Source organism: Camelus bactrianus, chromosome 1 (genome assembly GCF_048773025.1).
Source record: "Camelus bactrianus isolate YW-2024 breed Bactrian camel chromosome 1, ASM4877302v1, whole genome shotgun sequence".
NCBI lineage: Eukaryota > Metazoa > Chordata > Mammalia > Artiodactyla > Camelidae > Camelus > Camelus bactrianus.
In genome coordinates this window covers 44,873,661-44,901,129 of record NC_133539.1, presented here as the reverse complement: position 1 = coordinate 44,901,129, position 27,469 = coordinate 44,873,661, and the positions used below count along the sequence as shown (strand labels likewise).

The window sequence follows — 27,469 nt, the reverse complement described above, 5'->3', positions numbered from 1 at the left end:
TCTCGCTTGTGCTCTCTCCATGAGAGCACAAAGAGGTCACGTGAACACATAGCAAAGGACAGCTCTCTACAAGTCAGGAAGGGGCCCCACCAAGAGCGGAATCTGCCAGTGCCTTGATCGTGGCCTTCCCAGCCTCCAGAACCGCAAGAAGTAAGTGTCTGTTGTTTAAGCTGCACGGTCCGTGGCATTTTGCTCTAGCAGCCCACGCTAAGACAATGACTAAGCTAACCTTGGAGTCCAAGAGTTCTTGTTGGTTGACTATCTGAATACATCAATACTATTCTCACTAAACCTTTGGATTTTGTCACAGGTTTACAACGCAAATCCTTGCCCTGCATCATTCCTTCATTAAGAGAAATATGTTAGACTAGTACCTTAAATTTCCATATTTATTCACTTACGCAAGAAATAAGTCATCAAACTTTAATAGCTATTAATTAGTAACTATATACCAGGTACTTTCTTTGGGCTTCCCATGCATTAATGGATGTAATACTCACAACAACCCTGTAAACTAGACTTACAACATTGGCTCCATTTCAGATTAGACAATGGAGGCAGAGGCTGGTTAAATAGCTGGTCTAAGGCCCCAGCTAGTGTATCTCAGCAGCGCCAAGACTGGAGCTTCACAGCCTGGCTCCGTTAATACTGCACTATATCACTCTCGACAGAGATGCCTCTTCTGTACCAGCAAGAGAGAAGCCGGTGCTGGTGAAGAGGTGGTGGGAGTAGGGTGGGCAGGCTGCACAGGGAGCTGTGATCTCCATTCGTGGGGAGGTTACCGTGCAGTAGGGGAGAAAGGAATCCATCTTTCCTCTGTGTTTGCGCCCTTTCACTCCTTTCAAATCTGCTCTCTGTCTCAGGTTACAACCAGTTAGAGGTTGTGCACTGTGTCTGCAAATCCATACTGCTTCTAGAGCATGTGGTACCTCACATGTATCTCATCAGTTTATTCCTGAAGCTTCCTGTTTCAGTAACGATTTGAAAATGGCCACTATTGCTTGTTTCCACTGCCACTGTGCCACTTCAGTTTGGGTGAAAACTGTTCCCTGGGCTATCATTGGGAACGTCTATGATCACAGAAGTTTTTCACCACCTGTATTCCATTTTTCTAGGCACCAAGTTTGACTCCAGGGTGAATTAGATGGTAGTCTCCCAGACCTTTGGAATTTTAGGGGTACAGACAGACTTTGTCCACGTAGGCCTCACCTTCATTTTCCCATCTTTATCAGGAACCAGAAATAGCTCAGAATTACCTGCTGTGAGCTGGATGATGGGGGGAGAGCACAGACGGTGCTTGCGGCCTCTCCTCCTCCTGCTTCCAGCTGCCCCTACTAGAGCTTAGCAGCCCCACCGTCCTAATAGCTTACCCTCTTCACACAATTACCAAGTGCCAAGAACCAGAGAAGTATTCTGATAAGAGTCACTGCATGTAACCCTCACAACAGTGTAAGGAAGACCATCATCATTCTCACTTTATCCTTGATCAAATGGGGATTAATCTACTTGTCCAGAAGCCCCCAGAGAGTACACGGTAGAACTTGTCAGACTGACTCCAGCCAGACCCCTATTTTAAAGTACCGTGTCATACCACCCTTCGGGTCTAACTTTTGCACATTTCTATTCTGCAGAAAATTCATTCCTGCAGGTATCTGAGAGGAAAAAATGGTGTGGTTCAATAAACCTAAGAAATGTGCCAAATTCAGACAATTCATAATGTATCTTAATATAGCAAAGGCTCTGAGAAGTATTGCAATAAAAATACTTCTGAAAAATTATTTGACCATCAAATATTTTCCTATTCAAATACCTTTTAACATTTCAAGGAAGTAGGGAAAATGTGCCAATTGTGTTCCGTGAAACATGTCAGCTTTAATCTTGCAAACTATTGGGAGTCTCTTGAAAACTGTGCCACACAGACACCTTTTGTTGGTTTTGGCAATTAAATTAGGATATTTTATCAGTCAGAGCTACCTAGCCTTTCCACCTCACCTACAGCGATATTACCCTCCATTTCCAGACCCATCTATACCTTGATACCTGAGAAAATGATTTTGTTATCTGCAAGAAATGAATAAAATAAGCAGTGTCAAATTTAAAAAGGACCAACCACATCAACTCAGTTCTAAGACCAAGTACCAGAAACAGGCTTCTAATGCAGGTGACTGATTCTGAGTGAGCATTTGGGTGTTCTGGCTACTGTGCCTCTGCAGTAACCACACCAAACAAAACAAGTACGTAGAGAAAGGCTGCTGTCTTTCCCCAAGTTCTGTCCTATCTTCCACTAATTCTGCTCTGGAACTCCACCTTTTCTTCTGCCTTGAACACTTCAGCGTGAATACTGCAGACTAATACGATCTAAGAATTACGTGTTTATTGGCTTTACTTTAAAATAGCATTTGTTATGCAAGACTCAGGAATTATTCTTTTGACATATTCAACACATTATTTCTACCTTCCTACGTTTATACCCACAGTTGAATATTGCCATTATGTTCATTTGAAATTCACATTTACTCACAGAAGGAATTTTCTCTCAAACACTAGAGGCAATCAACCAAGTCCAAGGTAGGTCACACTTACATATTTCCATTTGCCAAACATGAGATTCTGAGGTACATCGAGTCGGCAAGGCATAATAATGGTATCTCCATACGCTGAGTTTACAGTATACCATCCAAGACCTTCAGAAAAAAGGGAAAAAAGAGAGAGAGAGATTTTTAAGTGTTTCCTTGAAGTAACAAAGTAAACAACTTCAGTTCAAGATGTATGTCTTAACGAAGATTATTATAATTTTATCTTAAATGGCATGCAACAAGTATGTGGTTAGAACATATTTCCTATTTAAATATCAACAGGTCTTATTTAGCTACTAAGCCTTTGAATGTCACACAATTCAAATCTAGAGACCCCTCCCGTTTTGCCAGCGAATAGATAAGTAGCATGTGACAAAGGAACAGAGTGGAATTTGAGGGTGTATTTTCTCCACTGTATTTCATTAAAAAAAAAATTCACTGTATTTCATGGAAGTGTAGGGCTATACAAAGATTGACATGCTTAAAATTCTCAAAACTAGCTTTAAATAAACTTGTGTCTTTCATTTGAAAATATTATCAAATTTAACTTCTGGAAAACTTTTTAAACTATTAAATAACTAAGAACTTACACATGAAAGACTACAACTGGATTTTAATGACAAGTAGAAGAATGAGCATTGAAAATGGCCTACTTTAGAGGAGCAATGGTTAAAACACTAGTTTTAATTTGAATTATACGTAAAATATTAACACAATAAGAATGTGTAGTATGAAAATTCTTTGGAAAGCGTTTACAAAGTGATTGCCTTGCATTTTTGGTAGACAATCTAATTTTAGCTATAGCTGCTCCTAAGGTACAGAAAACTTCCTGGTCTTATTTAATTCTTTATTGAGAAAAACTATAAATGATAAATAATTAAGTTGTCAGCAGTACTCACATTTTTGCATATATTAAAAACACGCTATTCAAAAGCATGCTATATATTCATGAAATTTAAAAAAAACCAGGCATTTAACTTGGCAATAGTATAGTACTTAGGAAATTTCTCAGATCTCTTTACCTTATTTTGTTTACAATTATCCTTAAGGTTAAATATTTTTACAATCAAATATCTGTTAAGATATGTCATAATTGGAGACAGTGTGATGGAGCTATTTTAAACTGTGGAGGAAAAATGATATTTTGTCCACCAGGTGGTGCTAAAATGCAAAGCTAAGGCAATTTGCAACATATAAATAAGACCATCATAGGACTTTCTGAAAAAAGACAGGGTGGATACTATCTTTCACTGTTACTCATCAATCACAATATGTACAAAAATGTCAAGTAAGGATAAAATCATTAACATTAGTAAATAAAGAAAAAGGTAATAAAATTCCTATTTTAAAATTCTGTCAATTGAGGAAGCTACTTTTCTTTAAAGCAATTTTACTCCAGTGAACAAAAACATTACAAAGAACACAAATTTCATGTAAAAATGCCACATAACAACTGGTTTCCAGCATATTAAATAAAGAATACAAAATATAAGCCATGAGAATGTGTTTTCATTTTGCTATTCGAGACAAAGGTTTTACTAAAACCGTTCATTATGTATTTATTTTATAATGGAAACTTACAATTTTTATCAATAATTTTTAATTGTTCAGTGTCCTCCATACTTTAACTTTAATTTCTTTTTATTTTAAACCAGTAAAGAGCATAAGACTGTAAATAAATAAATAGTCTCTTCAGCCTTGTTAAAATAAAAGTTGTGAGGGTTTAGACATGTGGCTGCAGACCGGCAAACCAAAGACAGTTAAGAAATTGCTTTATTTCATGGTACTCAACGGTGAAAAACTCAAAAGCTTCCCACTAAAATCTGGGACAAGACAAGGCTACCCACTCTCACCACTCCTATTCAACACAGTCTTGGAAGTCCTAGCCACAGCAATCAGGCAAGAGAGAGAAATATAAGGGATCCAAATCGGAAAAGAAGAGGTAAAAGTGTCACTATATGCAGATGTCATGATACGATATATAGAAAACCCTAAAAGATCCACACAAAAACTACTAGAACTAATTGAAGAATTCAGCAAGGTAGCAGGTTGCAAGATTAACGTTCAAAAATCAGTTACATTTCTTTGTACTAATGATGAATAAATGGAAAAAAGAAAGTAAAGAAACAATCTCCTTTAAAATAGCACCCAAAGTAATAAAATACCTATTTTGGTATTTATTGGTAAATCTAACAAAGGAGGTGAAAGACTTATACATGGAAAACTATAAAACACTGATTTAAGGAAATTAAAGAAGACTTAAAAAAATGGGAAGATATCCCATGCTCCTGGATTAAAAGAATCAATATTGTTAAAATGGTCACACTGCCCAAGGCAATCTACAGATACAATGCAATCCCTATCAAATTACCCAGGACATATTTCACAGAACTAGAACAAATCATAGTAAAATTCATATGGAATCACAAAAGACCTAAAATTGCCAAAACATTACTGAAGAAAAAGAAAGAGGCTGGAGGAATAACTCTCCCAGACTTCAGACAATACTACAGAGCTACAGTCATCAAAACAGCATAGTATTGGTACAAAAACAGACATATGGACCAATGGAACAGAATAGAGAGCCCAGAAATGAACCCACAAACTTTTGGTCAACCAATCTTCAACAAAGGAGGCAAGAATATACAATGGAATAAAGACAGTCTCTTCAGCAAATGGTATTGAGAAAACTGGACAGCAGCATGTAAATCAATGAAGCTAGAACACTCCCTTACACCATACACAAAAATCAACTCAAAATGGATCAACGATTTAAACATAAGACAAGATACAATAAACCTCCTAGAAGAAAATATAGGCAAAATATTATCTGATATACATCTCAAAAATGTTCTCCTAGGGCAGTCTACGCAAGCAATAGAAAGAAAAGCAAGAATAAACAAATGGGACCTGATGAAACTTACAAGCTTCTGCACAGCAAAGGAAACCATAAGTAAAACAAAAAGACAACGTATGGAATGGGAGAAAATTTTTGCAAATGAAACTGACAAAGGCTTGATCTCCAGAATATATGAGCAGCTCATACAACTTAATAAGAAAAAAACAAACAACCCAATCCAAAAATGGGCAGAAGACCTAAACAAGCAATTCTCCAAGGAAGACATACAAATGATCAATAGGCACATGTAAAAATGCTCAATATCACTAATTATCAGAGAAATGCAAATCAAAACTACAATGAGGTATCACCTCATACCAGTTAGAATGGCCATCATTCAAAAGTCCACAAATGACAAATGCTGGAGAGGCTGTGGAGAAAAGGGAACCCTCCTACACTGCTGGTGGGGATGCAGTTTGGTGCAGCCACTGTGGAAAACAGTATGGAGATTCCTCAAAAGACTAGAAATAGACATACCATATGACCCAGGAATCCCGCTCCTGGACATATATCCAGAAGGAACCCTACTTCAAAATGACACCTGCACCCCAATGTTCACAGCAGCACTATTTACAATAGCCAAGACATGGAAACAGCCTAAATGTCCATCAACAGATGACTGGATAAAGAAGGTGTGGTATATTTATACAATGGAATACTATTCAGCCATAAAAACCAACAACGTAACACCATTTGCAGCAACATGGATGTTCCTGGAGAATGTCATTCTAAGTGAAGTAAGCCAGATAGAGAAAGAAAAATACCATATGAGATCACTCATATGTGGAATCTAAAAAAACAAAACAAAACAAAACATAAATACAAAACAGAAACAGACTCATAGACATAGAATACAAACTTGTGGTTGCCAAGGGAGTGGGGGGTGGGAAGGGACAGACTGGGATTTCAAAATGTAGAATAGATAAACAAGATTATACTGTATAGCACAGGGAAATATATACAAGATCTTATGGTAGCTCACAGAGAAAAAAAATGTAACAATGAATATATGTATGTTCATGTATAACTGAAAAATTGTGCTCTACACTGGAATTTGACACAACATTGTAAAATGACTATAACTCAATAAAAAATGTTAAAAAAAATAGAAATTGCTTTATTTCACTTGTTTTCTACAATACTTTGGATCCCAAATGTGGAAATGCTAGCATGTATTTTAAGATCTGTTCATGCACTACACAGGGGCAGTTCTGCCAAGACATGGAAACCATTTTGTGATTTAATACTTTGTTTTCCAATAGTATATATAGCAAGACACTTGACTACATAATGACTCCAAGATGATCTGGATCTATTCTATAAATTATGGCAGGACATGCACTCTAGTTATCTCTTAGCATTATAAAAACACACATTCTTTTGACAACTGACGGTGCTCTCGTGGCCAGTCACGGAATGAAAACAGTTTACAGAGCTTAGGTACCAATGAGGTGAGTCCTTTGCTAGGTGCAGGGAAACAAAAAAATTCCTTTTTCAAAAAATATAATGGTTTGCTCTTTCTTATAGATCATTTTTCTTTCCTCTTCCATATAGAACTTTAATGCACTATATATACACCAAATTTTATAACTGATTTTGAAGCTGTGTGAATTTCAAGTACACAGTGTATTAGCATAATGAAAGTGCAGTTACACCAGGGAAGGGATCATATATTTTTAATCTCTGTATCCCAGGGACAATGCCTGGCACTTAATGGGCATCTAATAAGACGATTTCTCATTTGAATCTTGTGGAGTCTCTTCCATTTTGGTTATTAAATTAACATCTTTGAAAATCAGGGAGGAGTTGACAACATTGGAACTTTGAAAATACTTAATCCTGCCACATACTGTAAAGGCTGTCATATATCGTCTTCATGGATCTGTGTTTGGATGGCACTTTCTTACGTGAAGACAAACTAACACAAAGCAAACGTTTTTATGAGTTTATGGATGAAACTACAGGAGAGAACATTTCTCCTGTCTCTTGCAAGAGAAATTAAGGATTGATGGTGCACTGTGATTTGCCAATGATACTATGAAATACCTTTTTCCTTATTTGTGATGACCACAAAGCAGAGAGTTGTCTTTTTTTAAGTATTTGCACATTTATGGATTGAGTCTTTTAGTGACATGACAGTTTGATATCTAAAATTAGCCAGGACAGGACTCTTTACAGCATAGCAAACACGAGGGAAATAAGACATGTGACACTAATGAGGGCAGTAGGTAAAAGGGCAGCAGTTACAGACAGAAGCCCTGGTCCACAGACTGAGGCAGAAGGAATGGCATCCGTTGGATGGCATTAGGAGCCACAGTCGTGATGATTTGAAAAATCATTTTCAAGTTTGCTATGATCATCAACTTTCTTCTTTGGGTAAGAGTATAATGACCCCCAGGTTCATCTGATAGAAAGACTAGGGCTTGCATGTCTGGGAGAGCTAATATCTCTAACACCCAAGGGATAACGTACTGCAAAGACAACTGTGACTTGGTGATAAATTAGTGTCCTGATCTCTAGAGAGGTCTCCGTCTTTGAGATGAAGTGCCAGTGACACCCAAAGACCTGCCAACACAAGTAATTGTTTATACTTTCCACAGAAGTAAGAGATTTCATCTTTGAATTGCCAGGTCTGAATTAAATTTAGTTTACTAGAATTCCCCTGCAATTTTCTCCCTATCATAGTAGTTGCTTAAATTATTCATGGTTTTGTAGCCTAGAGATTATTGGACACTACTGGAAATATAGAATGTCTATAATGTCCTTCCTCAAAGAGGCTAAATATAAAAACTAGAATGTGTGTGTGTGCACAAGGGTATGCAGTTCTGTCTGGACATGTTAGATCTAAACTGGGCTAAGTCACTTTCTGTGTTAAGCGTGTACTAAAAATTTAAGGTAATATTATGAATTATTTGTTGCTATCAAAATGTCCTGATATAAAATAAAACATGAAAATGTATTACATCTGAGAAGCAGTGTGCAATTATGTAATCATTCTTATGAAGAGTTATTAGCTAAAGATGAAAAAAAGCCAATAGAACTAGAAAGGCTACATAGGGGAATTCAGTGGGAATAAAATGAGCGTAAGTCTCTTGACCAGATAATTCTGACACACAGAATTCTCAGGCAAGTGATCATAAAATACAAGATAATTATAGTTATGCATTTTATACAGCAAATAATTTAAAGAGGCACTGAAACAGACTCTGGTAAACTTTTGAAGTTAGGCGACACTTTTTATTTCTAATTAAAATAATTAAACTAATAATTTTGGCCATATTTATGAGAATTTCTTTTTCTATATAAAGTAATTCTTAAGGACGATCAAGGTCAGAGTCATCATTCTCTTTGCATCACTGACAAATAGACATTTGAGTTGAGGTTGCTTAAAAATCAGAATCTGCTCCCACATTTCAAGCAGAAGTATAGCAAATAATATATAATAAAGCAGCCCCAGAATTCATTGGAGTCTATTTTACATGCTGTAATTTAGGGTGGTTAATTATGTTTTATTGCACTGATACTTTAATAGCATCATCAGCTTTAAAGCATTTTTTTTCTTTAGGCTTGGAAGTCTGGTAGGTGCCATAGAAGGGTTAATCACATTACAACTGGCTCAGAGCTCATGACATGAGAACTAAATTCCAGGTCTACAGAAATTTTAGAGAAATTTTTATTTGTGCAAATGAATGGTGGGGGACAAAGTAGGTAAAAATGAGAGTTATCCTTAGAAATTCCTTTCATATTTATTTGACTGATTTTTGACAGATAAACATGCTAGTGTCCCTGTGTGCTTTATTAATGAATTAAGATTTGTACAACTCTAATTAAAACAGGCAGTGTTTCTCAGCCTCACCACCACTGACATTTGGAGCTGGATAAATCTTTACTGTCGGGGGCTGGCCTAGGCATGTTCAGCAGCATCCCTGTCTCTGCCCGCCAGATGACAGTAGCACCCGCTGCCAGCCTTGACAACAAGAAAGTCTTCAGACCTGACAAATGACCTCTGGGAGGCAAAGCTGCTCCCCTAGATCCCACCTAGTTGAGAACTATGGTTTAGACCTTCAACGATTGGCTTCACTCATTTAATAAAACTAGAGTTTCCAAAAAAGAGATCGTTGTTGTAAAACAGAATCTTAGTGTGGAACTGAAGAATCACTGAATATGAATGAAGGGATAGAGGCAGCAACGGCACATAACAACATCAGGTTATTATCAAATTTGTTTTCCTAGCAGAAACATATTATGTTAAACTAAAATAGGAGGATTGGTTTCTGACTTTGAAATATTGGGATCCAATCCAAACCAAGAAATTACAAAAAAAATACTGTTTCAGTAAGTCTACTTCATGTACTATAATCAAGCACAAACTGTACTGATAAACATACTATCTAAAGGTACATACCACATATGTTTTATTTAATATGATAAAATATCATAGCTCTACTAACAGAGGGTAAAGCTCATGCTTTTAAAGAGTCTTCCAAACTTAATTTTATAATTCAATGACACAAGGTTATCTTTTCTCATAATACCTCCCATAAGTTCACTAGAGTTTAAAATTTTTGTCAAGGTCATGTAATGTATAACAAGTAAGATTTGTTTTGTGTGTGTGTGTGTGTGTGTGTGTGTGTGTGTGTGTGAGTGACACAAGGGCCTATAATTCCCAAGTAACTTGGAATACATGGCAGGTGGGAGAAAACATCTGATGGAATCTAATGTCATTTTGAGAAACAGAGAAAACAGTTATTCAGCTTCCTTTTTCTTTTTCAATTTCCTTTCACCAACTTGGGTAGTTGGAGGCCAAATTGGGTGTTTGCTGGATGTGAGGTAGGAATACATTTGTTCAAAATTCACTTTCTGCATTGCCTTTCAGAAGTATCATATATTATAATAGAAGTATAACAGTGTAATGCCAACGAATAAGACAAAGAGTAACTCTTCCTTCATCAAGACTTGTTGTGAATGAAAAATAAGCCACAAAACAATAGAGTGTGACCCTTTGATCTTAAATAAATAAATAAATAAATGCATATGAAAAAAAGTAATGCTTCCTTTCTCTTTCTCTCACTAGTTCCTACAATTCTTAAATGCACTATATTATATCTTTTAGATAAATGGTTATGCCACTGTGGAATAATATTTAGATGGAAAAAGACCCTCTTACTAAATTATAAAATACTGCTAGTACTCAAGAATATGTTTTAATATATGTTCTTTACACGACTTCCAAGTTTGGTATATTATAATGCTCAAAATATTTATCTTTTTAGTAGAGTACAGGTCAATGTAATAATCCATATTATGTCATAGAAGGGAGATCTGTAAAAACAATACAGTTTTAAAAATACCAATACTTACATTACTGTGCTGAAAACTAGCTTCTCAGTTTACCATATGCCTCATTACACTCTAAGCACAGAATGATCTATGAGGACAGATAAGTCACAATTCTTCCCCATTAGTTTAGGTTTTGCCCATCTCTGCTACATTTCTATCATTGTTCCTTGGGCCTGTCTGCCCTGGCTGAATTCCTACATATCCTTCAAGGCCTATGTCAAAAGTCCGCTACTTATACATTCAATCATGCATCAAGTATTTACTGAATACCTACTACAGGCAAAGAGCTAGACACTCTTTGTAGGGGAAACGTATAGTAAAATAACAAGGCCTGCTCCTCCAGGAACATGACAGAATTTGTATGAGCTGCTTAATAGGTAAACCAAGTGGTACGGCCATGCAGAGAAAAGAATTCCAGCAATGAGCATGGGGATATTGGTTAAGGCTTCTTAGAGGAAATTTCATTTGATCTGAACACTGAACAAAAGTTTCTATAAATTGGAGGATGAGAACTACTTCCCAGTTTATCATAGCCAGGAACCATGTAGACACACTGAGTGATACTTGGTTTTCTCTCTCCTGGCAGACTCCGTTTTTTATTGTAATAATTTCTGCAGAGTAGATCTTTGATCTTCATAAGGAGTATGTCCTAAGACTGCCAGTTTTCCCAAATTCATAAATGCACATAAAATTTTCCTAATAAAATGCAATAAACTGTTAGATCTTTTTACTTTTTCTTTACATTTATCATCAACACTAGCATTTGGTTTCCATTGATTCCATTTGGGGTCACTTTTAAATTATTAGCAGAAATTTTATTTAGAAATGATTTAAAAGCAACAGAAATGATTTAATTTGTGACCCTTAATTTTATTTTTGAGCAATGTCTTGTGAATTTTAAATTAGCAAACATACAGATTCTACTGTGATTATTAGAATTTCTTAACTTGGGATCCATGAATGGACATTAGGGTGTCTATAAATCCTCTACAGTTATTTAAAAAAAACCCAAATTGTGATATACTAAAACATCTGCTTTACAGAAAGAGAATTCAAAGATTTCATCAGATTGTCAAAGGTAACTCTGAATAAAAAAATGAATGTTTGACGTTCATTCTAAATTGAGTAGAACATATGGGAGCACAATTTGATGGTATCTATCAAATTCTAAAATGCGAATACCCTTTGATCTAGTCATTTTACCAGTGAGAATCCATCCTACAAAAAGTTTTTGCACGAGTGCATGATTATATACAAAGATCACACAGCATTATTTTGAATATTAAAAAACTGGATGAACCTAAATGTTCATTAAAACAGAAATATAAATCAGTGTATATCCACACGATGCTCTATATAAACTCACTGAAAATTAATGAGAGCCAACTACACTGTTTTTCCTTTGTTTCTGTATATATATTTCACTATTTATAATGTTTTATCATTCGTTCATTGGCTACTGAGTGCCCACGTTGTTCTAGGGCGCGCAACTGATTAAAAAAAAATCCTGCTCTCGTGGAGTTTAAATTCTAGACATATATATTTATTCGTGTATTTAAAAGTTCAGTATCTTTTCAAAAAAGGGGGAAGTTATCAGCGTGATTTCTCCACTGTGCTGCACCCTGTTTGAAGGGAAAGTCTACATTTTATTCATTTCAGAATTCGCTGCAGCACCCTGAAGGCTGCAGGAGTTTAACAATAATGGGTAAAACAAAGCCCCACTGCCGCGCACTGGGAGGAACTCTACGGATCATATTCTCACAGCCCATATTCTTTAGTTTGCACTGAACATTCCAGAAGACCATATACTATTCCTTGAAATCCTAGGGAAGTTAGCAAAGTGGGGGTTGGGATAGGGACTGTGGTCATTGGAAATCCATATTCTAACATTGTCTCCCCCTCGAAAGCTATTTTTGCTTTAAAAAAAGCTTTTGAAGGGAATATAACATACATGCAAAACAGTGCAGTGACCTAGATTTACATCTGAAATGTCACCGAAAGCATGGGGATTTAGGGTTTCTTTGGCAACTCTCCTCACATTATTTGTTCTGAGAATGAGACTGAGATTTCCACACATTTGTCCTGCAGCAGAGCTCTGTGTTACCAAGCCATCATTCCTCAGTGATGAGTGTGACTGGGCCGCGGGGTCTTTGTCAACAGGCCAAGACACTGGTCCCTTCGTGGGGACACTCAAATAAAAACACTTAAAAACATATCATGCTCTGTGTGGGGGGCGGGCAGTGGGAATATGCTGAACCAGAAATTGTAAATTTGTACATGAAAAAAAAAATACTATATTTTATTTCAAAATAGATTTTCATAGTGAAAGAGACTAAAGAAAATACTTACATTTATTTTCCTTCATAGTCTACAGTTTACTCATTATAAAAATAAAAAGCAATTCATGTAACTAATAATTTATGTAAGCTGAAGTTCATAAAATTGACTATTTCCTACTGTCATACTTCTCTCCTAATTATCAAGGCCTTGATGCCCTGTCTTTAAGGAGAATCCATTCAGACAATTAATCAATACAATGAAAATAATCAGTAGATTATTATTTTCCTTCTGTTTCTCTTCCCCAATTCAATTTACAGCATTAGTTCGTTCATTGTCTGTATCCAGATCCTGAGGACTTTACCTGGGAACCAGCTTAACTAAAGAGGTAGGTGGAAGAAACCAGTATTTGAATACTCCCCCAGGTTAAAGTAATGCAAAGGAAAGATGAATACACTTATGCTCCATGGCTCTGAAAATTTCCTCAGCATCAAAATCTGGGGTTTAACTACTTAAGAGTATGAATGGTAAAAAGTTACATTTTCCTGTGCATTTTGCCATATAAGTTGCATTGTGAACATGATTTAATTATTTTAGCAAGACAACAGCTGTACTGTATTCATGAAAACACTATCAACAGGAAGCAGACACAACACTTCACAAAAGACCTTAATTGCATCATCTGAAGTAATGGAAACTTTTCGAATTTAGACTAGAGCCTGTCTTCAGAAAGTTCATAGCTATTGTGACATTATTAAATTTGTTTTCTGCAAATAATTTAATGCCATGACAACAAAAAGACTTCTTGATTTGACATAATCAAAGCTGTCCTTGATAACACTCCCCAACCCCCAAGTTACAAATTCTTAATAGCTTTGATAGTCCTCAAAATGCCTTAGAAAAAAAATATATCACAAAGATTTTTAGCCAATAAGATCATCATTGTTTTCACAGAGAGCTTCTGTTAATAACAGCTTGTGCTAATTGTATTGCTTTAGCATTTAAAGTCATATTCAACAGCATTAGAGAATTTTATCTTATAATTGTGGTAGTGAATTACTGAGAATAGCAAATAAATTGTCAGAGCTCCTGAACGAGCAGAGTAGTAAAATTCTGCTTCTGGACTGAGTTCAGTGGTCTTGTTCAGTATGCCTGCTTCTGGTATATTCCACATTAAGTATTCAATGAGGTACCAAAAATTTTACATAGGTTGAAACAGGTTTTTGCTCTTTTCTTCACATGAATCCCAATTAGCATTGCCTATGTCTCCTGAGGATATAGATTTGTACAATCAAACATGGTAAGTAATAAAGGTTAAAAAGCTATTTAATAGGTTTTCCCACATATTCGGTGCAGATTGCTGGCTGATTTCCAAGATTTAGATTTGTGTAAATTCCATGCTTTTAATTGACAACTCCCCACAGGAGTCGATAATGTAAGTTAAGGTCACAGGAAGAAAATGATGGCTTTCTACGGCATTTTCCCTTTGTAAAGAACTAAACTCAGCTTACTATGAAATCTCGTTTTCTGGCTTTGAGGAGGAAGGATAAACAGAAACATTTGTCTGACATGATTTTCAAAAGAGATTAAAACCACAGGAAAGATAAAATTTTCTTTAAAAAAATTAAAAAATAAAAACAAATAGTTGTACACACTTAAGGACATCAGAATAATCTGTTAAATGAAATGACATCATCTTCCAGCCTTAAGAAGATCCTATGTCACCTCAAGCACCAAGAAAGCATAGAAAACAATAGCCATTGTAGCTTGTCCACAGTGGGAGCTCAGTGGAGTTACTCTGAAATGCATGAACTTAGACAATACTGTCATCTATTAATATTAACAATAACTTTTCATATATTCCATTTTCCCTGACAGTCATTATTCTTAGTTGATGAGTAGGAGGAAAATGGGAAAAAGAATTTAGGAAGGTAATGAGTAGAGATGAGAAATGTAGGAAGCTGTATTGAAAGGTAGTTTTATCATGTCTAAGGGTGTCAGAATAGAGGAATTTTTTAAAGATCCCTTAAAATCTGAACCTGATCCAGTCTCCAGCTTTGAAACTCTTCCTTACTCCAAAAATTTTAACTTGCTGAATGCTTTGTCTTATAGCCCCTGAGGCCCATCATGACTTAAAAATGTGCCATGTTTATGCTGTAATTTAGGAAATGGTTTAATGATCTGCAGCATTTCTGGAAGACTAGCCATCATGCATAAGGTGGCAAAAAACAAACAAACAAACAAACAAAAAATCACCTAGATATGGAGAACAATTTCTTACAGCAGAAAAATGGCTCTTTTGCATTCAGTTGGCTTTCTGTGCTTGTTAAGGTTTGCATCATATCTTACCTGCCTGTGTATCACATCTTCACATCCTTATTTAGGCATCAACTAAATAGATGCTTCCTCTTTATTATTTAAGCAAAAAAAAAAAATGTCTGTGAATTGACATTAAAACACAACCTCATAGACCTCTGATTGCAGGGAATGTAATTTACCAAGGACCCCAACTGCTGCACTCTAACCCATCACCATGTTTGTTTCGGGGCCAAGCTTTCAAGGAGTTGTTCCCAACTCAAGACTGAGCACAGCGGGGATACTAAGGTAGACAAGGTTCTTGGAGAAAAAGAGACTTCTCCAAACAAAACAGAAAACTGCAAATAACTGAGGAGGTAGGCATCTTTCAGATAAGGAACCAGAGGTATAATAAGGCTCTTTAATGTAGACAAGGCAAAGTAGCACTCTATCTATGCATTTCAAACGCCTTAGCACAGTAGAGATAATAGAGTGGACTACCAAGAAAAATCTACTGGATGAATAAAATGAAGGCTAGAATTCAAATCACATCTTTCCAACTTCAAAATCTGTCTTTCCTCTCCATCAAAAATACTTTTCACAATTACAACTTTAAAGTGAGTTGAAAATGTAAGTTCACAAAAAACCTGAACATGAATGTTTATAGTAGTTGTATTCATAATGGTCAAAATTTGGAAGCAACCAAGATGTCCTTCAGTAGGTGAAGGATAAAACAACTGTGGTACAGCCATACAATGAGATATTATTCAGCAGTAAAAAGAAATGATCTATCAAGCCATGAAAAGACACAAAGGAAACTTGAATATATATTGCTAAGTAAAAGAAGCCAATCTGATTAATACTCTGTATCAATCTGTTATGACTCCAACTATATGACATTATAGAAAAGGCAAAACTATGGAAACCGTAAAAAGATCAGAGGTTGCCAGAGGTTTGAGGGGAGGAAGGAGGGGATGGATAGGTGGAGCTCAGAGAATTTTTCGGGCAGTGAAATTATTCTTATACTGTAATTATATATACAAATTATTATGCATTTGTCAAAACCCATTAAATATATAACATATATAAACTATAGACTTATAAAGTCTATAAATGATAGACTTTAGTTAATAATAATAATGTAGCAATACTGACTTCTCAGTTGTAACAAATGTACCACACTAATGAAATGTACCACACTAATGACAGGGGAGTGGGGATGGAGAGGGTTGAAGGAGTACATGGGAACTCTCTATTTTCCATTCAGTTTTCCTGCAAACCTAAAACAGATTAAAAATACTCTATTAATTAAAAAAATCAATGCACATAGTTTCTTCAGTCTACGGAATGCGTTCTATATTTAGACAATCTCATCGAAATTCCCTTGGTTAAGGTGACGGGAAGGACATAAGCATCTTCAAGGGCAAAGCTTTGCATTCACCAGCAAAGGTGATAGTCTAGGCAGCTGAATCCCCAGGCAGATCTCTGCAGGTGCAGCGGTACCAAGACCTCTGCTGAATGGTGTTGTGGGTGGCCGTACTGCAGCCCAGCAATGGCTGTTTTATGGTTATGGTTCCCACGTATTCCCAGTCCCACTGAGGTCCTAATACATTTGGTTCACTTTTCCATTTAAAAGAGACAATGTCTTTGATAATTTGTTCATGGTTACTGCTGAGAAAGATAATGACACTCAAAATTCCCCTAAACTGCATATTATAATGTTACCTCTTGGGCTCTGATATTTTTAACAGCTTTTAAAGACAATAGTGTCATTAAGGTTAAAAAAGTTCACTGTTCTTACACATTAAAAGAATACCAGGTTACAGAGATGAGCTGTGAGAGTCTCAGCAAGGCTTCAGATTGTATCATGTCTTCTCTTTGTGAATCTCATTTGAGTTCTATAACTAAAAATACTCTCCAAAAATCTATATTAGAGACAAAAAAGAAAAAGAAAATACTCCTAAAGCTTCCTCCCAGGAAGTAAATTAATTAGAAAACAAACAAACCAAAAAGAAAAGACTGAAATGCTTAGACTGTGTTACTGTCTGAAAATCCAGTGATAATTTTCAAGTTAGTTCCTCTTTAAGAGTCCTACCCAAACATGCTGTTAGACTTCTTCAGCTGCAGTTCTACCTCTCTATGTATACAGAACAGATGATAAACAGCGTCTCTGGAATCAACTTTAAATTTTTTTTTTTTTTTTTTTTTTTTACCATTTTTGAATTGCCAGCAGCCTCAACATACAAATACAATTACTGGTACATGTTCAATCAGTAAGCATATATTAAAAACCTTATAGGTAATCAGTATGACTTTAGATTTTATTATTCATGAATCAATTGAATTCTTCCCTTCAATTTTAAAAGCCAGAAGCTATTCAGCAAAGGAAATTTCTAACCCAACATCTTATTCAAGAGTCACCCAAGGTAAACAGACATGGTCAATGAAAATAACTGAGACACAGGTACTTCAGAAAGATATTCTCAAGAAAATGTGCTACTCATTCTAAAATCTTTGTAGCCAAAGACAATTTAGGGTGATGTGTACAGGAAAGCCAGTGCAATTTACTGAAAATGGAAAACTGCATGGGTCTAATAGACTACAGTAAATACGTGTTAAACATTTATCCAATTTTGTTGGTCTAAGCAAGAAACTGTAAAAGATACATGCTAAACATCAGGAGCCACAGGGTGCATCTCAGTGTAACTTTTTTTTTTTTTAATTTATTGACCAGTGCCAAATTTTCCTTGATTTGTTCTAAGAATTTTTTTCTATAAACTTTTAAAAATCAAATTTCCCTTATTTCAAAGATTCTATTTCATATTAGTTTAAATACATTTCACTTAAAGCAATTGATTGGCTACAACGTTTCAGGTACTGTATTCCTGCCAGGCATACAAACATAAAGAGGTTATTTATTCCAAGGAGGCTAAATTTTGAAGAGGCAACTGAAACAGAACTAGCAGCCCAGCAGAGCCGTGAAGCCGTGGGCTCTGGACTGAGGCGGCGTGGGTATGATTCAAGCCCTGCTACCGATAAGGTAATTGACCTCCAGAGAGCTGCTTAACCTCCGTGCGCTCATGTCTCCCAACTATTAAATGGAAGATAATAATAGTACCAAGCTCATAGGATTATTGTGAATAGTAAATAAACTTATATGTATAAGTTGCTTAAAAGAGTGCCTTTTATACAACAAATGCTCAATATATGTTAGCTATTATGAAAAGATGCTCCACATCATTAATCATTAGGGAAATACAAGTCAAAACCACAATATATCACCGCACACCTGTTTGGATGGCTATCACTAAAAAGTCAAAAGCTAAGCGTAGGCAAGGATGTGGAGAAAAGGGAACCCTTGTATATACTGTTAGAGTGAATGTAAATTGGTGCTGTCATCATGGTACAATGCAGATAAAAACAGAACTATGATCCAGCCATCCTACTTCTGGGTAGATATTCAAGAAAACAAAGTAGCTGTATCAAAGCGATATTGTACTTTCATGCTCATTGCAGCATTATTCACAGCAGCCAAGATATGTGAACAACTTAAATGCTTGTCAATAAAAAAAAAAAGTGATACATACACACACATTCACAAACATAATGGAATGTTATTCTGCCTTAAAAAAGAAGGAAGGAGGGAAACTGCCATTGGTGACAACATGGATGAACCTAGACATTACAATGAGTGAAATAAGCCAGACACAGAAAGACAAATACTGCATGAGCTCACTTGTATGTGGAATATATATATATTTTAAAAGCCCAGTTCATAGAAACAGAGAGTAGCACAGTGGTTGCCAGGGTTTAGGGGACAGGGTAAATCAGGAGATACTGATCAAAAGGTAAAAACTTCCAGTTTTAAGATGAAAAGTTCTGGAGACCTAACGTACAAGTGATTACAGTTAATAACAATGTACTGTATACTTGAAATTTGCTCAGAGAGTAGATCTCAAAGTCTCACCCTCACCACACACACAAAGGCTAACAATGTGAGCTGAATAATTATGCTGACTAGCCTGAATGTGGTAATCACTTCACAAAGTATATGAACATCAAAACATCACATTGTATACTTCAAATAAATACAATTTTTATCTGTCAATAAAATCTCAATAAAGCTCAAACATGTTATCTATTATGTCTCTTTGTTTTTTATTTAGTGGAATAAAGGAGATTGTGTGCCAAATGTTACAGGGGCAGAGGAGAGACTCATGAATGGACTGAAGGAGGCTTTTCCCAGAAAGGACATTCACATGGCCTTCCAATGAAGAGGAGAATGGAGGGAACTCCATGCAGATGAAAGGCTGGGAGCAAGAGGCATGACCGTGTTCAGCCAGTGTGGCTGAGACTAAGGGTGTGTGAGAAGCAATGGGAGGAAATATAGCTCAGATGGTATAGCTTTGGGGGGTGATACCTGAATGCCCTTAAACAATAGCTTAAGGAATTTGGATTTTATCTTACGAGGAATTTGGAAGCAATAAAAGGGTTTTTGGTGTATTTTAAGGATGGCAGTGAAGTGATCAGATTTCTGCTGGTGAAACTTCAGGGGTGGTGTGGAGGATAACCAGCTGGAGAAGGGACTAGGGGAAGGTAACCTTGTTAGAAAGGTGAAATGTTTAGAAGGTCATGTAATTACAGTGAAACAGGACTGGGAATGAAAAGGAGAAAGGAAGGTGAAGAGGGGACATTTCCAAAGTGGAATCAATGTGAACTTCAGGAAGTGGGATGCATCATGCAACTACAAAGTTCACATTTCCCAACTAGCTGAGGACACTGCTTACGTGAAGAACAGCTAATAGTTCGTCTCTGTAGAAGCACATCATACACTGTGTGAAATCACACGCTCACTAGGCAAATAGGAAAGCTGTCTTTTTGTGTTAGCTCTTTGGAAAAAAGCTTGAGACTAAATAAGCAGAACAGTCCAAAGCAAATATTAACTCTGGTGGTGTTAGGTGCCTGGATTTCCAAACGAAAATTGTTAATGTAACACGTATTTTGGTTTTAAGACATGCAAGCCCTTTTCGATAAACGCTGCAAAATACAGAAAGAGAAAAGCCCAAGGTGCTAGAACTTAAATAGTCCTAAAGAAATCTTGCTGCCTTTTTAAAAAGGCTTTGTGCTTACCAATTAGAGCTTTGATTAAAAAAAAGCACAAAAATGAAATGTAAAAGAGAAAGACCTACGATATCGTGCCACTAATTTTTCTTTTTTTAGAGCAGTTTCTGAACTCATTTGGAACTCCAGAAGTGTTTCTGCAAGCACTGAGGCGTGGATGAAGGACCTCATGAAAAGCTCTGATATAAAGTACAAAGCCATGGCACTGTTACTGTTTAAACATTCCAACTCAAGTGATAGTGTGACCACAGATGGTTGCCAAAGACTATTCTTGCTAATATCAGTTAATAGTAAATTTCAGTTTTGACTTGATGCACAATGCTTCTCCCATAAATGGAGAGAGTGAAAAATATTACCTATATATGTTTCAAGTATCGTTTCCAAAAGTCACTGGTAGCTGGGAGTTAGAAGCCTCTGGTGTTCCTGTCCTTCTTTCCCTGCTGTACAAAAGGGTAATTGAGCAATCTGTGCTCTAGTCTGCCAGGAAGTCAATCCATCCGACTAACCTGCACCTGCCTGGCTAATGGCCTTTCTCCTATTCACCACTCAGTTGCTTTTGTGCGCTCTCCTTAAACGCCCTGACGTTAGGAAGTGATTTCCAAAATTATGGACTCAAGCCCCTAGGATCAGGGACTGTTGTGTTCACCCAGTTCTTCATTCTTAAAATGCCCGCCATTGATGTCATGTCATAGATGACAAGATATCTTTATGAAAAATTCAGTATAAAATGTCAGTTCTGTAACTCATAGTTGAAAGAACACTTGTGTAGGAGTCTAGGAACCTGAGTTCTTATCTCATATTTACCTCGAAATCATTGAGAACTTGCTTTCCTTAGCCTCCATTTATTCATATATAATATGACATAAAACAAGGCTTAAATATTCCAGGATTCACATTCCCCAATTTGGGAAAAGCATACAGTTAATTTTCAGCTGGGATTTGAAGCCATTTTACTTTTGTGTCTGGACTGGCAAAAACCTTAAAAAAAGAGAATATGTCAGATTTCTTATTTTTGCTTTATAACTTAACTTGCTATTAAAGTTTCCAATGAATACTTCAGTAACTTGACACTGAACAAACTTTGGTTTTGGTTTCTAACTCTGTATCAATTGATAGATGTTTTTACATGTAACCTAAGTTTGCTTTAGATTGGTTACCACTATCACTTAAGAATTATTGAAAATTTTTATTACATTGCTTCAGCACGTAATATGCTTTAAGAATTGACATGCACCATGCTTTGTATCTCTCCAATAGTACTAACATTGATAACTTCATGAGTTTAGAAACAGTGTTGCAGAAAATTCTGAACCAAGCATAGAATAATTTTGTTTAAATATGGAACAAAATGAATTAGTATTATTTTATCTTAATTACTTCCATTATTGATAATGAAAAATTAACTGCATTTCAAAATTAGAGTAATACTTCATATATTCAGGATCATTCAGATGTAATTTTCTAGGTAATTAAAATTTAACCCCTTATGTACCATATAGCTTTTAAATTTTTAATTCTTTTAAATGGAAAACATTTGTATCACGTTGCATACTGCCCTGACTCCAAGTCAAATTATATAATACCTAACATTCATATAGTGCTTAAAAATGGACTTTCCAAGAACATCATCTCTTAAACCAAATATTATTCAGAATATAGATAAACTTTCTTGTGATAATTCAGTTATTTCTACAAGCATATACTGTGCTATATAATTCAGAAAGGATCTTGGGACCCACTGAAGTGATTAAACCTATTTGCCATACTAACCAGCCACACCCCAACAAGATTTTGACATCACTACGTTTGTTTGGAACAATGTATCTTTTCTCTCACTATTCCTGTCAGTAGTTGCTCTTGCTAATGATAACAGCTCATGTTTGCACAGCACTTCAGAGCCCACAAAGCACTTTCCCAGGCATTGCTCCATTTTGTGATTGCCTCATAGTCCCTTTCCAATTTGCCACCAGGCCTTTGGAAACAAGATAATCAAACTTAAAAAGACATTCTATTTGAAGAGTAAACAGTCTCTGAGTGAGGGCCCCAAGGAGTTTCCTTAAGGATAACCTTTAGTTCATTGACACCAGCATTTATTCTGGCTGCTCAGAACCTATGTGTTTCCCATGGATTTTTGACTAGGCTCTGAATGGGTGAGGTTGGCAGACATGCAGCCTCTGGCTCCATGAAATATTTCTGTTATTGAGCTTTTATAAGGAAACATCTAGTGATTTGGAGATGCTGTGTACTGGAATGAGAAATCAGCTTAGAGATTATTCACTGCAGGTTACTCATCATATAACTAAGGAGGCTGAAGACCAGAGAATTTTTAGTGCTAAAGGCAGAACTGACTTAAGAAAACAACTCCTCTGACTCTCAATCCAATGTTCTCTTTATTAACACTGCACCACGCGTTTGTTCTAAATCATCTTGGTATTTCTAAGACACTGAGTTTTTGGAGGTTTGGCACAAAGGGTATGATGAAGACAATATATTTTCAAGTATATATATATACTATGACATGTAGTGAAGCATGTAATAGAAAGACTGCCTTTCCCACTATTCAACTGTAAATATTTATCAGTACTCTTTTCATAGTTTCTAAAGTTGGAGAGAAAAGATTTTTAAAGAGATTGATTTTTAAAAAATGTTAGTTGACTATCCACTACACACAAAACCTGTATCTTGAAAGTACAGAATCCTAAAATTAAAGGAAAAGAAAAAAGAAAAGGAGGGAGAGAGGAAAGGAAGGAAGGAAGGAAGGAAGGAAGGAAGGAAGGAAGGAAGGAAGAAAAAGAAAGAAAGAAAGAAAGAAAGAAAGAAAGAAAGAAAGAAAGAAAGAAAGAAAGAACGAAAGAAAGAAGAGAGGAGAAAAGCAAGTCATTCTCTGCAGATTAATATTAAGGAAGCACTGCAATTTGTATTTCAATCATTTCTCCCATCCTAATGTGAACTATAATTAGTTTGTGGTTAAGTCAGCATAGGTATTTCAATTGCTGCTTTCTGGCCGCAGGACAAGGGTGGCTAAATTGGTCACTTCTCTTCTAAGTGATGGTGTGTGAAAAAACTTATTACTATTCCCCCTAAATTCTTTACTTTCAACTACTCAACACAATTAATACCAAACATTAATTGTGTTCACGTGATGGCAACTTTCATTTGATATTTAATTCTTCTTAGGTGTTGAGAGTTGCAAGAAAATAGTTGCCTATTACAATCTTCAGTTCATTCTCTTCTTTATCAAATGACCACACTGGAAGCGAAGAAAAATGGAGCAAGGGCTTCTAAAATTATGATATTTCATCTTAATAAAATAGGATAATGAAATACAAGTAGTCTATATTATCTCATTGTAGAAAAGACAGATTTTTCAGCTCTTTATTACCTACCAACTTTGCACCATGTTTATACTTAACAACAATCCAAAAAAATGAAGTCCACTTTTTCTCATGTTTGGAGAAATTGGCTTGAATAGTTGCAGATTTATACTCATGACGTGTTCATGATGATTCATACATTTAGCTTTGGGAGCAGAATTCTAGCGAAGAAATCCCACTATCAATTAATATGGAAACTGTGCTGGTAAATGAAGTATAATATCTAAGAAATAAGTTGGAGAATTTTAATCAACTGATACGAGTCTGAAACAAAACCTATGAGGACTCCGAGTAGACTGTGTGAGAAGATAATCTACAGCACTCTGACCTTCTGCAAAGAGGCTCCGAAAACGAGGTGGTTGTTACATAAAGTAATTTGAAATAAAAAAAGACAGGAGATATTATATTAATTTAATTAGTTCATCTGACCAGAAAGTACAGAATAGTGAAACAGAATATTATAGGAAGTGGAGAATAAACCAGAGGTTTGTTATTTAAAAGTTCTAGTTTGAACCCTAGCACCGTGACTTCCTAGCTATATAAGCTTGAATATATTTTTAACTTCTATGCCTTTCTACTTCACAAACTGTAAAATGGGAATAATTGTACCTCTCTTTCAGCATTAAACGGATAATTAATGTAAGACATCAATCCCTCCGGGACATCAGTCACTTTCCAAAGGATAGCCCAGTCTCCACTTTCAAACAATAGGGGCAAGGAAATTCTGTTTGGCAACATGTGAATTCAGTGACCGCATCTTCCAAATGAAAAACTGAGATGTAGTTTGCCAAGTATGAACGCATTTATGGTGACAGCAGGACAGAATATTTGAAACTGGAAATGTGACTGTAAAGCCCTGATGGGTGTTTGTCATGCTAGGAGGAATATAGCCATCAGGAGAGAATCCAAGCATATCCATTTTTAAAGGAATTTTATTTAACAACCATTGGTGTTTTCATTTTGAAAAGAAAGGAGACTGACTAGAGCACAACACATACCCATAAAGTCACTTTCTCTGAAAAAGACACCTGCGTCTACTTTTCACGTTATCATAAATTGTGGTGGTGACCAATTCTGATAAATTACATACAGATTCAAATATAACGACAAAGAGGACATAAAGGAAGTTCCTTGTCATTTGGAATGGCTGGGGAATGCTCTTCTTCCCTCTCTACCTCTGCTTTCTAAGTGTCCAGAGAGAAATCATTTCTTATCTTCAACACATTCTGTGACCTTTTAAAAGCTCCCCCTTTACAAGTGAGAATGATTTGTTGTTCAAGAAAAAAAAAATTCCTCATACTTTTCTGGGTTTATGTGGGAAGTACACTTTATTTCAATTCTTTTCTTTAAAGGATACCATAAAACTTTCTTGTCTTCATTGATTCAATTCAAAAATAGAATAGAAGACCTTTCTTCTTTAGCTACTAAGAGAAATAGATAATAGGGTGAAAGAGGAGATGGAAAAAGGCTATTCAATCCATATTTGAGGGCTAATCTTTACTGCACTTCTTCATTGCTCCTTCTTGTCTCTTCCTTATACTTCTGTAAACACACACACACACACACACACACAAGCACACAAATACTTTTTAAATTGGACAATCAGAATATCTAACCTCATTAAGCAGAGTGAAGACTAATCTCTTCAGAAATGACCTTTTCTATTAATAACAAATTATCCCACGACTTTATCTAAAGATTGTCTTATCTAGCTCAATTGCTCTGTTTTGTTAATGTGCTTAACACCACCAAGGTCCAAAAGACCTTGTAGAGAATGGGGAATGAGATGGGTCATGCAGAATGATGTCTGCAAAGTTTAACAAACCTGAAGACCATGAGGGGGCTATAAAAAATATATTTCCTTTTCAGTGACTGGGGAGGACAGAAAGCTTTTTAAAGACTGTTTAGATGACAATGTTTAAAGCATTAACCTTCCATCTCCTTCCGCTCCATCCTCATTTTCTTTCTTTGCACACACAAAATAAGAAGCAAAGCTCTTTGTAATTTCTTGGAACAGAATTTACTCTTTTTTTTTTTTAAAGGTTATCAATCCATTTTGAATGACATTAAGCCAAAAATATGACATATCGTTATGTAATGAAGATATACTGGCAGTGTTAATGCCTCTCTCTAAAGGAAAATCATTGGCTATGAAATAATTCCCCTGATTTGCAAAATTCAGACATGCTCCTCTATGTAACAAACATTTAATGGTAAAACCTGCAATGCACTGTTGCACTTTGTTGTCACGATGTGCAATGTTTCACATGTAGAAAACCTCTTCTGATCATATTTATCTTTTCACATGTCCCTAAAGTTTTTCTGATAGAAAAAATTAATTGGATAATTAAAAAATCCACATACTTTAAAAAGGAGAGTTGAAGTGAAGATGTCGGGATTTCTGCTAAGCATTTTAAACTTACCATGACTGGAAGTGTTAAGGCTTTGAGAATAGCCAGTTGTTGAAAGTTAAGAAAAAGGAAGAGAGAGAAAGCAGAAATAGTTTAGTTCTCATTTGTAAAAAGTTCATGCATTGCTTATAAAACATACTCTGTAAATCTGTGAATTTCCATGCTCTGAATGTTTCCTTTATCTTTGGGCAGAATCAGCAACTCATTCTCAGCTAATCCTTTGTTTGCAGTGAAAGGTAGTCAATGGCATTTCATCTTATTTGCTAATTTTCGGCATAAACTGATTCTAAGCTCTTGCTACGTAAGATGTATCCCACTGGCTTGCACACTTTGAGTACAACCTCAGGTTCTTCTACAAAAATAAACTCTTATTCATATTGCTTTTTTTCTTTTTCACAAGTTTGGCATCTCACTCTTCCACCACCTGAATGTGAGTCTTTTTTTTTTTTTTTTGAATCAGGACTCAGTCTTCATAGACTCTTTTTCTTTCTACACCCATCATCATGTTTTTTTCTCCCTTTGTAGAACAAAACAAGTTTCACCCTTGCTTTGTTCGCTCCCTCTTCACACCAAAATGTCCTTCTTGTACTGCAGTTCATATTAAAGAGGATTCTTCTTACAGTCTGAGATACCACCAGCCCCTAAATGGCTTCAATGGCCTGCAGCATCTAAGGGAAAAAACCAAAGAGCTAAGTTCCTTTCTGGTTCCCTAGCTTTCTGATGGGGAATGCGGGGTCAGCGGCCGGGCCAGAGAGACCTCGCAGCTTCAGGACCTCAAGCTCATCACCTCAGGTGTCACTCAGTCACGAAGAAGTGGTGTTATTTTGGTAAAGAGGATGTAAGATGTCCAAAGCTCCCAGGCAAAAAAATCTCTCCCAACCTGAATGAGTAAGGAGGAAGTGAGGGAAGTTTCGGAAAGAAGGAAAAAAGATGCATTAATGCATCAAAGAGAAGAGAGGCACCTGGGAGTAGCAATAAGAATAAAAAAGAAGATAAATAGATGGGGTATCATAAAGGTAAGGAGAAAGCATTGCTGCCTGGCAAACTGGCATTCAACATACCCTCTTTGGGGGAGGAGTGCAGATATCTCTTTTATTTCTCTTTTATTAAAGTATAGTCAGTTTACAATGTTGTGGCACTTACATGTGGAATCTAAAAAAAAAGATACAAATGAAC

At 36.0% G+C, this 27,469-nt stretch overlaps 1 protein-coding gene across 2 annotated transcripts in view; it reads right to left on the bottom strand.

The window, feature by feature from the left end:
• ALCAM (activated leukocyte cell adhesion molecule) overlaps positions 1-27,469 on the bottom strand; it is a 184,566-nt gene that overhangs the window by 43,695 nt on the left and 113,402 nt on the right. For both annotated transcript variants that reach the window (XM_074362723.1, XM_074362732.1), the window contains exon 2: positions 2,584-2,684. In XM_074362723.1, the coding sequence (XP_074218824.1) occupies positions 2,584-2,684 (101 nt within the window). The remainder of the gene's footprint in view (positions 1-2,583; positions 2,685-27,469) is intronic.